This window comes from Abrus precatorius, unplaced genomic scaffold, assembly GCF_003935025.1.
Source record: "Abrus precatorius isolate BTA unplaced genomic scaffold, Abrus_2018 Scaffold8, whole genome shotgun sequence".
In the NCBI taxonomy this organism is placed as follows: Eukaryota; Viridiplantae; Streptophyta; class Magnoliopsida; order Fabales; family Fabaceae; genus Abrus; species Abrus precatorius.
The window spans coordinates 27,928,445-27,942,243 of NW_020874428.1; the positions used below are offsets into that span (position 1 = coordinate 27,928,445).

A 13,799-nucleotide genomic window follows, 5' to 3' on the forward strand; every position below is an offset into this window, starting at 1 on the left:
GTAAATAAAAGAGACAATTGTAATTAGACATCTTCTCCTATTTTCATGAGAGAAGGAGAGAGTTCAAAATACTAATTTACCACATTTAAATAAATGTTTTTTAATGAACATAGCTAGGTAGTAGTAATTTCTTCATCATTACTCTCAAGTTAGCGAGGGCCTTTCATAGCACCCTTAATTTAATGCAGTGGAAGGTTGGAGATGATAACTGAAGAAGCTACTAAAAGCAAAGATCTATTAAATAAAGGGATTTGGAAAGTATATAATAATGGGTTTGAATGAACGGTGTGGTTGCAGGTTGGAGAAATAATAATAATTTAATGGGAGGGGCAGAGGGTAGTATTACACTGTTATTGCAAAAGGAAAAGAGTAATGAAAGAATAAGAGAGAGAGAGAGAGAGAGAGAGAGAGAGACTAAAAAAGACAATTGTGAATAACATCGTATGAGATATGGAAATCCGAAACATGGCAAAACTGTATCTATGAGAATCTAAAACATTACGATTGCCAATCTCGTAACCATGCAAACTTATATTACTTAAGCAGATCCTGTTAACGCTGATTGCCGGCATGCTCGATTTCATTTTTTAGTTTAATTTGGTTTCCTGTTTATGAGACATGTTGCATTGCCATCAAAAGTAATTTTCATAATTATTTAAACAATAAACTAAAATTATGTGTTATGTCAAATCTATAGTTTCTAGAGCCTAATCTATATTGTGATATGAGGGAATTTGGAACTCGAGGAGAAACAAGTCAAGGAGATGATCCCAAGGAACCTTATAAGCACCTTCCACTCTACAAGCATGCCATTATTTTAATTTTCTTCCTTTGACACATTCACATTTACATATATACATCATTCATTCATTCTGACCACATCCACAAGTAGTTAACTTGTTCAAAATTCCTTCTTTTGTGCCTAATTCAAGTCTATAATCGCTTCAAACGTGAGATTCCCATTGCTTTTATTCATAATTAATTTTTCGATGAGATCCCAGGAGATTTGCCTTCTCTATATAAAATAAACAACTATTTACAGTCAATTTAAATGTAGACTTTTGTTTTAAAATTATCTTTAAATTAATAGTAAATACTTTTTTTTTTTACTTTACATATTTATTTTAAATAGATAAATTCAATTACGAAGCATGTTTTGGCACTTTTTATGCATGAGAACATTAATATTTAGTTGGATTGTAACTATTTAACTCTGATCATGGCTGCTTTTAAGAAATTTTATAAAATGTATGATATTTCTTTAAATTCTTCTGATATGAAAATGTATCCCCAAAACTGGCATATTTTCAATCTCTGCTTATTATTTTTAATAGATTAACTTGTTTTGATTTTTTTAACATTAATTTAACGATTTCTATTTATTTAAATTAGATTTGAACACCTCAAATAAGGTGAATAGAAAAAAAAAAAGGTAGATTAAATAAAATATGTTTCCATCATTTATTTGGAAAAGGTAAAAATTATTATTATCGCACGTCAAAAACTAAATTAAATTATCATTATCCTACTAAAACTCAATGCAAAAAGAACCAATTTTCTAACTCACCTTCGGCTGCAATAATATATCCAACCTCATTACCACATCAGTTATTAAATTATTGATGATAATCAAAGTGATCTAGCACACACTCGTATGCTTACTATTTAATACCTTAAACATTTTTAACAAATGTCAAATTTATTAAAGGTGTCATGACATACAATATAAATGTTGATACATTTTCGATAACAATACTTTTTTTGTCAATTTTTCTTGATTTAAGCGTCTAAATATTTCTTTCATGAATACTGTCCATCTAACTAAAACATTGTCAGAATTTATATTTTTATAATAAAAATATAATTTTAAAATTTGTTATTATATGTTATTTTGTCTGGTTTAAGTGTTGAAAAGCAAAGGAGGAATAAAATAATGGAGAAATGAGGAGAAGAGGGAAACAAGTGGGTGAGTTGTAAATCCACGGCATCTGACTGGGTTCTAACGTCAGTGACCAAAAATGATTGGTTAAATGTGAAATCATTGAAAGATGCAAAGTGGATTCTCAATTCTCAATAAGAATTTCATCTTCCAAACCCTACAAATTCCATCGTTAGTGCTTTCTCCTCTAAAGATTTCCCATTCCCATCCAACCCTTCAAATCTTCCCATTCTCGTTTCTACTGCCCATCACACTGTCGGAACCCTAAAACTCTCTGCATTCCACAGGTTAAGCATTTCGCCGCTTCCAACATCTACACCAAATCACGTTGTAACGAAGATGATTATATATATATATATATATATATATATATATATATATATATTACTTGTATAAACCTCTCCTCTTGGATATTCACTTTTACAAGAAAAAATATGTTTTTTTAAAGATTCAGAATAATATATTATTATAATATTTTTAACGTTTTCCTTACTTTCGCGTAATTTTAAATACTTTACATTCATACTATAAATGAAATAAAATATACAAACGTTAAATTGTTAAATTAAAATAATTTTAATATAACTGCGACTTTCTCTGTGCTTTTTATTTATTCACTCTTGAAACATTTTCTAATTTTTTGTCATTTATAAACTTTAAACAATTTTACTTTTCATCTTTGTAATTTTATTATTATTTCTGCTTAATTTTTGTATGTCTTACACGTTTATCATAAACAACAGAAAAATAATAATGGAAGTCATTATAAAATGTTTAATAACTATTAGTTTAATATATTTTAAAACTAAATACCAATATTATTTTTATAATAATGTTAATGTTAAATACTATAAATAAAATTACCTTTTCTAAATTCTGCGCATACTAGGAAATTAATTTTTAATTATTCTACACAATATTATTAGTAATATATTCTCTAATACATTTTTTAACTCATTTAAAAGTTATTAAAAAGTATGATAGAAAATAAATTATATATTAAAAATGAGAAATAATAAAACTTATCTAATTTTTATAATTTTTGATAAAATTTAATTAATAACTAAAAACGTTTATATAATGAATAGTAAAAGAAGTATTTGATACCCTACTAATTCTTTTGAAGAGTTTTTTTTAAACTTATTAAATTTGTTATTATTTTTCTCTTAATTATAATAGATGTAAAATATTTCAGAAATAAATAAAAATAAAGATATTATTTTAATGATTAAAACAAACAAATAACATAAAATAAAAAGATAAAAATAGCTACGACATTTATAGATTGCAGGTAGTAATATTTCGTTAATTTTATATAAAAATAATATTGAATATAATTTTAGTATAGTAAATATTTATTATAATAAAAGATTACTTTTAATTAATTAAAATAAGAAATCCAATATTTATGAATATTTTATTCATGTGAGCTGGTGGCTTATGTGGTGCGCATCTGCGCTCGGCGCATACACGAAATACATTTATTTTCTGAAAATCTTTGTCACGATCATGATTCATGAATCATTGAATCATGAAGATTCTAAAGCGTAGATAGCCAAAGTACAATGTTTAATTAAAAAATAACGATCTACTTTAACCAGAATAACTGGAACTGACAAATACAAAAATAAAACGAAAAGCTGGAGAAAAATATAATGCTTATTTCATTTTAAAATAGCTTGAATAAAATTTACTTTATTTAAAATTGTAGAACATTTTTTCTTTATTTTAAAGATCCCTATTAAATGATTTAAGGATAATGAATTGGCAATAATTTATATGTTAAAATTTTGAAATACGGAACAATGGTTGCAGAATTTAAATGGAAAGTGAACTATCATTTAAGGTATTATAAATTTCTTATGATCATTTTTCTAGTGTTAATAAAAAATATTTATTAATTTTTAAATGGTATCAGTTAATAATTTTTTCAATTACATAAAAATAATGAAAGTTAATAAACATTTGTAATTAAACCTAATGACAACCTTATTCAAAGGGAGTTGAAGGAATCCTATTCAAATAAAATAAAATTACTATAAGCGATATCTATTAGAACTCAAACTTGAGATGATTAGAATAATTAGCAGACACCTGATTACAAAAGAATACCAATAATATCCATAATACTAAAATAAATATTGTCTATATTGTTTGATTATGGTCGAAACAGAGCATCGTTGTGGCTTTCAGGAACAATGAAAGGCAGTTTATTAAGACTCCTAATCACCTTAACATTAAAATTAACCGCAATTCAAGAAAGTGACCCACACGAAATTATTCATTATTTAGTTACTTTGGCTTGTGACCTGTGAGTGGAAAATGGAAAGACTCAGACTTTCAGAAATCTACTACGTGTCAACAATGTACTGGATGCTTTGCCAAAAAGGAATTTCCATTTTAAATTTTCGTAATATAATTATCATCGCTAACTATTCACACTTTCCTCTCCATCAATCATTATTATTATTATATATTATATTCCCTTTCCAATTTCGACTAATATAAGGTTACTCTTTTTGGACACCATTTAATAATACTTTCAAGTATAATTCGTTGAAGCACACTTCCTTTCTTCCGGTGAAATTCATAAAAGGAAATAAAGTAAATTTACAATAAAAATATTGTACTTATTTAAACAAGTAATAAATAACTTACATTAAAATTTATTACTATTAAAAATTATAATTGATTCTAAAAATATATTTTATTAAAATACTTTTCATAAAAATATTTTTATTTTTCACACTATATACAAGTTATTTAATTATATAATTAAAAATACCCGACCCTTTTCCGCAATTGGGGGATTTCTTTTAGACAGGACTTATTTTAAATATAAAAAATAATTCTCTCATTTTCTCTTATTTCTTATTTTCTTTTTTCGTCCAAATTAAACTTTGCGCTTGATGCATTTGAGTATATATTATTTTATACTTCTTATAAGTGATAAAATATAATAAAAATTACAGAATAATGCGTGTGTAAACGTATCAGTTACGTTAACGTCTGCTTTTAAGGTATAAGTTAGACAAACAAAACTAAAAATTTTAATAAAAAATTATTATATTAAAGTGTAAAAAATATTTACTTTTATAGAATTAAGGTATTTGTTAGAGTATTTTAAATCTCAAAGACACATTAATCTAGTGGTTTCTTTAAGAACAATTGTAAGCTTTTCTACAATATTTTGCATTTATTAAATGAAAAATTTATTGAATGTTTTATATATTAAGATATTACACAAATATTTTCATAAAACAAGAAGAAAATTATGTCAAAAGATACTCCCTCCAATTTTTTTTATATTTTTATTTTTAAAAGTTTTATTCACAGGTTTAAAAATTATAATTCATACAGTATATCATCTGACTAAAATACTCCCATTCATTATCTAGTCTACAAGCATGTGTTTTGTTTTGAAATGGGAACTCAACTTTAATATACATAAATTTTCAAGTATATTAAAATATGAAATTTAATTTGCTTCATTTAGATTAATATGAATTTAATATGGATATAAAAAATAATGTAAAATGTAGCCTGTCATACTGTTATTGTTGTTATCGTCTTCTGTGCTTTTGTTATTACATGAAAACATGATAGACTAATATTAAATAGATGAATCATAGGTGTGTTTGAGGGATTATGGGGAGGATTTTAATTTTTAAAATTTTATACATAATTCTTAAAATGAAATTATTTAAAAAGAATAATAATATTAAAATGTGCTAAGTTATGGTGCTTGTCTGTGATACAAGTGTAAGTATATCCAGTTTAGGATGTGGCATACTGTTTTTCCCCCAGAAAAATGAATGGGTATCGCTAACATATTTTTAGTGTAGAATTGAATAACACACGATTGCAGGTTAGGTTGACTTTGGGTACGCATACTTTAATTTCAATGAGCTTATCCTGTTGCTTGTGTTCTTTAATTAAATTTTTAAACATATTCTGTTTATATCTTTATCTTTCAAAATTTTTAATTAATTGTTAAATCGTTGCAAGTGAAAAGAAGATTCGTTGGCCGACCAACTTGTTAAAAGGGATTTCTTTGCTCCGTTCACTAATCACTATTGATTATACGTGAGCGCATTAACAAGGATCCACCTCAACAAAAGTGGGCTTAGTAACAAACTATAATTAGGTGTGGGTTTTAATTAATTATAAATAATTATTTTGATGATTGACTATGTTTTTTTATCAAGTATTATTATTTTTGAAATATGTGTTATAGATATAATGTTGAAGTTTGGAAGGAGAGAGAGTGAAAGAGTTGATAAAAAATGGAGCGTTAGCGGAGCAAGAAAAGAGGAATTAAAGGGACATAAGAAGGTATCCTCCAAACGTAAATTTAAACGCTGTGCTGCAAATGCTCTGGTTGGTAGGGTCAGTGTTTGATGACACGTGTCAGAGGAAGAAATCCTTCTCCATGGAGAGAAAGTGACATGCATGAGTTGTCCGAGAATCTAAAAAGGAAAATGTGTTTCGTTATCAGGAAGGGGCCCAGGGGAAAGGATGCCCAAGGTTTATGCACAGTGGTTATGGTTCGTGGAGATGCATTGCGTCAATGAAGTCACCAATGAAACACAGGAGAATCTTTTTCAATTTTCACGGCCTCAACTTGGATTATCAAACTCTTGCATTTGCATTTGCATTTGCATTTCCATTTCCATTTCCATTTGCATTTCGCCGATATCGTGCCTCCCTACGCAATCTTCATCTTTTGCCATGTGGCGCGCAGCCAGACCCCGCCACTTCCTGCTCCTATTCTTCTGCCGCTCATCCCTTCCAATTTTAAGACATTCCATTTTTAAAATTAATATAACAAGAATAAAAATACGCAAATAGTAAAACCACTTTTCCGAGTTTTTAAAACATTTTTTTTCTTTTTTATAAAAATCTCAAACAGCCATACCCCAATATACCTTTCTGTGTCTCTTTCACTCTCCCACTGATTTGAATTAATCTTTGTAGGTTGCTTTCAACATGAGAACTACTTGATGCCTTTTTTTTTAGGGGAGGAGTGTTGTTTGTAATACAGGAAGCAGCTACCATATACGGAATATTTCATTAACATATATAATTTACAGCACTGATAAGTGAGAGAGCGTCTATATATAATGAATAAAACCAACTTCTCACGCCTCATTTTCAACTTTAAAATAAGAGACAATAAAACATTTTTTTCTTAAATTTTGCTCTCTTCACAATTTTTATTCTTTTATTTTTATCTTCTCTCAATATAAATATCACACTAATAATATTATATCTTTTTTATATTGTCAATTAGATATTATTTAAGTACGTCCTGAAGAAAAATAATAAATTATTAATAAAGAGATTGTGTAGTTTTTTCAAGGACATTTATTTGTAAAAATTTTAAAAATAAAAAATTATAAATTTTTGAAAGATCAAAATCAAATTTTATTTAAAAAACAGGCGAGAAATGTGATGATAAAAAAAATAAATATGAAAAATTGAGAAAATTGATAAACAAATAGGTGCCACGGTGAGAGATGTGAGAGTGGAGGACACTCACTCTACACTGGTGGGTCCCACTGAAATACAAAAAATTTCCGTTTCTGGTCATTAAATAAGAGACTTATCGATCGATCGCATGTTGAGTTCAGGTAATCATTTTCTTAAGCGATCACGCAGAGATCAAAGTTCAAGAATAACGTTCCTCTCAGAACTCTCTCTCTCTCTCTCTCTCTCTCTCTCTATATATATATATATATATATATATATATATATCACTATATACGTACGAGCTTCTTCAAAAGCAAGGTGAGCGAGTCTTGCTACATGCTCCATCCCCTCTAACTTTCTATTTGTATCTATATATTCTACACGATCTCTCTCGGTGATTAAACATATAAATGATTTGTTGTGTAATGTAAAATTATAGGATCACAACGATCATAAGAGGAAATTAATTAAGAATAGAGAAGGTAGGAACAGCATGGAATATGGTGCCTTAGTGCAAAATTGTGCGTTGGCCGAGTGTGGATCAGAGGAAGAACTGATAGAGGAGCTGCTGGTAGAAGGTTGCTGGGTGGAAACGAGTGGTGTTGGGAGCGAAGAAACTGAGGTTGGGAAGAGATGGTGGATTGGACCCAGGGCAAATCCTGAGCCATCATCATCTGTGAAAGAGAGATTAGTTGTTGCTGTTGAGTACTTGAAAGAATACACAAAGAACGCCAATGTGCTGATTCAGATATGGGTGCCACTACGGAGAGGACTTGGCCTTGACTTCCACACAAATCCAGATGATTCAGTTTCTCTTGCTTTTCCCATTAACCCAAACCCAAACACAAACGTAAACCTTCGCTTCTTTAGATGCCATGAGTACCCCCGCCTTCATTATGATCTCCCTGGATCTTTGTCCCTTCCTGTCTTCGAAAGAGGCACTGCCACATGCCTCGGTGTTCTTCAGATCCTTATCACAAACCAAACCATCATCAACTACCGCCCACAGCTTGATCAGACTAATGTCTGCAATGCTTTCGAGGTATTCTTACTTTATTTTCTCTTTTCCTTCTTCTCCTTTAAAAGGAATACTAACACATACATATCTAAGTATCCTTATTACCATTATCTAATAGAACACTTGTGCCACTGTCTTCTTTCTTAAATTTATTTGTACAACCCAAGGGCTTTTTCACCTACCCTTCTATCTTTTATGTTTTTCTCGCATAGCAGTATTCTTAGATTCTGCAGTGCAGATCAACATATGTATTACGTACGTACAGCACATTTAATTACAAAAAGTACGTGTGCTCGTACATATAGTACGGTTGAATGATTTTGCTTGATTAAAATTTAATGATCAGGCCAGTGTCTGATAAAATCCGGTATTAATTATTAATTCAAAAAGCGTGTCAATGATTTGCAGGCTGTTGATTTTAGGAGTTGCGAGAACTTCATTCCACCTGCTGTAAAGGTACCTTAAAATTTATTTGCACGTACATATAAATATAGGATGGATCCTTAAGATGAATAATATTTGATTAACGATGGATCAGGTGTTTGAGGAGTTGTATGAAGCGGCAGTGAATGAAATCGTAGAGGTTTTGACGTCAGTGTGCAAGACGCACAATCTGCCTTTAGGTCTGACATGGGCACCTTGCATCCAACAAGGGAAGTGTGGGTATGGGCATTCAACGGAGAATCATGTGTCGACAGTGGATTCAGCGTGTTTTGTGGGAGATGTGGGCATGTTGGGATTCCAGGAAGCATGTTCTGAGTATCACCTTTTACGAGGACAAGGAATTGTTGGGACAGCCTTCACAACAACGAAGCCTTGTTTTGCTATAGACATAACAGCCTTTAGCAAAGCCGAATATCCTCTGGCTCACCATGCAAAGATGTTTGGCTTGCATGCTGCTGTGGCTATTCCTCTGAGGAGCCTTTACACTGGATCCGCTGATTTTGTCTTGGAGTTTTTCCTCCCAAAGGATTGCCACGACAGCCAAGAGCAGAAGCACATGCTCAACTCATTATCCATGCTCCTTCAGCAAGCATGCAGAAGCTTGCATGTTGTCATGGAGGATGAGTTCACGTTGCCACCACAGCCACACGACAATAAGGAGGAAATATCTAACAGATTATTTGCGTCGCAGTCTCAGTCTCAATCGCAGGCAGAACCGTGTGGAAAAGAATCGTCGTGGATTGCACACATGATGGAGGCGCAGCAGAAAGGGAAAGGGGTGTGTGTGTCGTTGGAATACTTGGAAGAGCCAAAAGAGGAGTTCAAAGTGACGACCAATTGGGACAACAGTAACAGTCATGAGGTGTTTTCAGATTATGGGCAAGTTGAGCAAAGATGTGTAGAGGGTGTTGGGGAAGAATCTCACACGTTCAGTGGACGGCGCGGGGGCAGAAAGTCAGGCGAGAAGAGACGAACAAAGGCAGAGAAGACTATCAGTTTGCCAGTTCTAAGACAATACTTTGCTGGAAGCCTAAAAGATGCGGCAAAGAGCATTGGCGGTGAGACATCACCTTCGCGTATCTACTAATCATATATTAAAAACAAGTAAAACTGATCCTGTCTCTTAATTGTGATTGTGATTGTGATTGCAGTGTGCCCCACAACTCTGAAAAGGATATGCAGACAGCATGGAATAACGAGGTGGCCATCAAGGAAAATAAAGAAGGTAGGTCACTCTTTAAAGAAACTTCAACTTGTGATCGATTCGGTACAGGGTGCTGAGGGTGCCATTCAGATTGGTTCCTTCTATACCAGTTTTCCTGAGTTGAGCTCTGCCACTGCCGAATCATCCAAGTCCAAGAAAATGTCAATGCAAATGCCAATGCCAATGCCTATGCCTATGCCTATGCCTATGCACGAGCCTGACACCACCTTCTATGGCCATGGAGATAACACCTTAAAATCCCCACCTTCCTCCACCGCTTCCACTATCATCAACACTGCACCAGATGTTCCTGTTACTGATGCATTCCTAAGGAGTGAACCAGACTTGCATGCATCAATCCAAGTCCAACAGGAGGATACAAAACATTTCAACACACCCAACTTGTCTGAAATTGCTTGTGCCTGGAACTCTCGAGCTCTTAGAGTCAAAGCTACTTTTGCGGATGAAAAAATTCGCTTTAGCTTGCAACCAATTTGGGGTTTCGCAGATTTGCAGCTTGAGATAGCAAGACGTTTCAATCTAAGCGATGTCAGCAACATGGTTCTCAAGTATTTGGATGATGATGGGGAGTGGGTCGTTTTGGCCTGTGATGCTGATCTTGAAGAGTGTAAAGATTTGCATAAATCATCTCAGAGCCGCACCATTAGACTCGCCCTATTTCAAGCAAATACGTTCGGCAACAGCAGCCCATCTTAACACCAATTATTATCTGCTTTTCTTGTGTGTGTCTTGTGTTCTTTGTAGGATCCCAAACTCAAATATATATTTCCTGCTTTTTCTTGTTAGAGTTGGCGGCTTTCTTAAATTACATGATCTTTAGAGATACCTATATTTGCAGTGAGAACCGTTTTTTTTAATATCTATTAATTGCTTCTCCTTTTGTTCATTCAAATGCTAAGATTACCTGCACTTTGTACGCTAACTCAATGCTAATCCAATTCCATCTCCATCCATTACTCCACCAATTATCCACCCAATTATTATAATAAATCCAACCTTCATTTATTGGCATCTAAAGAAATCCATCATAAGATTCTTTTTCTCTCCTAATAGAAAGGGAATGGTGGGGTTGGAAGTGACTCTAGTCAGTTCTTGAAACTGCTCGCAGCTCCATTTGTTCATGATTCAATTAAGAAGCCGGCTCATTTACCTGAACTTCAATTTTTACGTGATTGACTCGTTAACTTATGAGTTAATACGTTCATTTTGGTCATATTTTTTTTAAGCTATATTTAAGGCACCCTCTTCACGACGTGATCAGCCGTACACGTACGTGAAGTCTGTAAAATTCAACGTATGTATACGATTCAACGTTCAAATTAAATAACTTTAATACTATATAAAAAATGTAGAACCAACCTAACTTCAAAAGTTAGCTTATAAAAAAATTGCATTCTAACTTTATTCTTAACCAACCAACCAACGTATCTTAACAATTAACTTAATGTATAAATATACAAATATTTTTTCAATTAATAAAAAATATTTTAATTTATTATATTTGATATTTTTCTAAGCTAATAGACTAGAAGTACTTTTTTTATTAAATGAAATATTATTTAAATATAAAATATTATATGAGTGTCTACAGATATATGTATATATAAAGAATTGAAGAAAGCATGTTCTAACAAATATTAAATTAAAGGCAAAGTGGCTAACAACCACTTTCTTAATACCAATGATCATTCGGAATGGGAATTGAACATTAGTAATGACTAATTGGTCGTTCTTATTGGTTCATATTGTTAACTGTCCTTTCCATTGATTCTTTAAAAAAAATATTCACACCGTTAAACTTGCTTGATTATTCTAAGTGGAATTATATGTAAGGTGAAACTAAAGTTTATTTATTTTCTAATAAAAGAATGTCTTCCCCCCTCTCAGCAAAATAATAGTAAAAAAAAGGCCCCTTACCAAAAGATTGCAACACCAGTCCCTTGCCGCGGCTTCTTTATCATATTTGGGGATTTGAACGACCTTCCAAAAAACGGTATCAGCATCAGCATTCCAAAAACATGAAGAATAAAAAGAAATTTACATTTGAATGCTTTGATCGCCAGGGGATGGTGAACGCGGCGTAGGAGTATCATCAAGTTCTAAGGAGTTGGAGAAATTTTAAATAGCAGCGGTAAAATCAATGAGCCTTATTCTCTAATTACTTAATGGTCCCACTAATTCAAATAAAAAACCTTTTTACTAATTCTTAAAGAAAAATAAGAAATATAACAAAATAAATTCTATTCCATTTCATTCTATTTAAAATTAGATTATCAAATTATATTTTTATCCGCTTAGTTGGTGCAGCGTTGCATCTTTCTCGGAACTTGCCTTGCTATTTTCTGACTGGAATCTGCATCTTTGTCTTCGTGTAAAAACTGTATATCGTCACAAAAGCCTGTCGATAATCCGAGTTTATTGGTTTTAATACTTTTGTCAGGTTCGTATTTGATTGGTATTCGTCAAATGTTATACTAGCATGGTTTTTCTAGGACTCGTGCGTGGGGGGCTATACCAATAAACAAGAAAGAAATACAATAGCTAATGGGTTTTGTATTAGTTAATAATATCTTTTTGTTATTGATATTAATATATGATATAATCTTTTATTATCAATAAATGTATATTTATTAGGGACGCGGTTTAGATAAGAATAATAAAATTAATCTTAGCATTCAGCTCCATTTTCAAGTAATGAAGTAAAAGTTTATTTTATTTTATCATAAAGTATATAAATGATCTTACCATTTTCTTCCAGTTGCAATGATCATGAATATTCATTATTAGCATTTTGTTTTAGAAGTGTATTTCTTTTTCCTTATTTTTTTGTCTAGAGTTGTTGATGTTGAGGGATATAATAATAGATTAACTTTATTTTTCTTGAAAATCAAACAAGCGGGGGGAGAATATCCCTCCCACCCTTTTTAATTAAACCAAACTAGATCTCCTCTTCCTTCTTTTTCCTTTCACCAAAACAATGCATGGTGTTATGCAATTGACATAGACGACACATGAAAGTGTTTATGATTGACAATACCAATTAACATTCATGAATTAGCATGGTTACCGACATTACAAGAACTATTGTAGACTTCATTCTAAACCCTTTTTAGTGAATTAAGAGCAGTTTGACTGTACTCTCGCTGCGAGTTTTTTATGTTATTTCATAATTGATATGTGGGTCCCACTTTAGCTTTAAGAAAAAGTTGCTTATAGAAGCAACTCAGCACATGCATTTGATGTCATGTGATACAACTGTAGCAGGGCAATTAGTAAGCAATTTCTTATTGAAAAAAGTGAGTTAACACCACCCGGGAAGTTGGTCTAAGTTATTTTGCATTGTTATTTAAACTTGCATGTAACACATGACACCCAACTTGACAATTGAGTGCCTCCCAGCAAAACACGCAAGGAAATACCATATCAATTTGCTAATAGACCTTATCATTTACATATGAACCCTTAATTTCTTGCAATAAAATGAGATGGTTTTTCTGGCTCCATCGAAATCTTTGGCATGTCCTAATTTCGTAATGGAAGGAAGTCCGATCTCTTTAAACTTCGCTGAACTAGTACTGAGGCAATAGAGTTAAAACTATGTCATTGCGGGATGTAATGTTCTAACAGTTTGCTTTATGCTAATTTCATTTTTAAATAAAATTAATTTGCAAAAAGTCTAACCCTATCATTTGCATCTATTG

At 31.7% G+C, this 13,799-nt stretch overlaps 1 protein-coding gene across 1 annotated transcript; it reads left to right on the forward strand.

The window, feature by feature from the left end:
• The first annotated feature begins 7,904 nt into the window (after positions 1 to 7,904).
• LOC113874616 (protein NLP2-like) lies at positions 7,905 to 10,794 on the forward strand. Its single transcript, XM_027512834.1, has 4 exons — positions 7,905 to 8,453; positions 8,820 to 8,885; positions 8,968 to 9,931; positions 10,025 to 10,794. The coding sequence occupies exons 1-4, from the start codon at positions 7,905 to 7,907 to the stop codon at positions 10,792 to 10,794; spliced, it is 2,349 nt and encodes a 782-aa protein (XP_027368635.1).
• The last annotated feature ends 3,005 nt before the right edge of the window (positions 10,795 to 13,799 follow it).

Excerpts from the sequence above, each read along its gene's own strand:
- LOC113874616 (XM_027512834.1), top strand. The coding sequence starts at position 7,905 with ATGGAATATGGTGCCTTAGTGCAAAATTGTGCGTTGGCCGAGTGTGGA. Across the intron at positions 8,454-8,819 it reads ATGTCTGCAATGCTTTCGAG|CGTGTCAATGATTTGCAGGC; the intron begins GTATTCTTACTT and ends TAATTCAAAAAG. Across the intron at positions 9,932-10,024 it reads TGCGGCAAAGAGCATTGGCG|TGTGCCCCACAACTCTGAAA; the intron begins GTGAGACATCAC and ends TTGTGATTGCAG.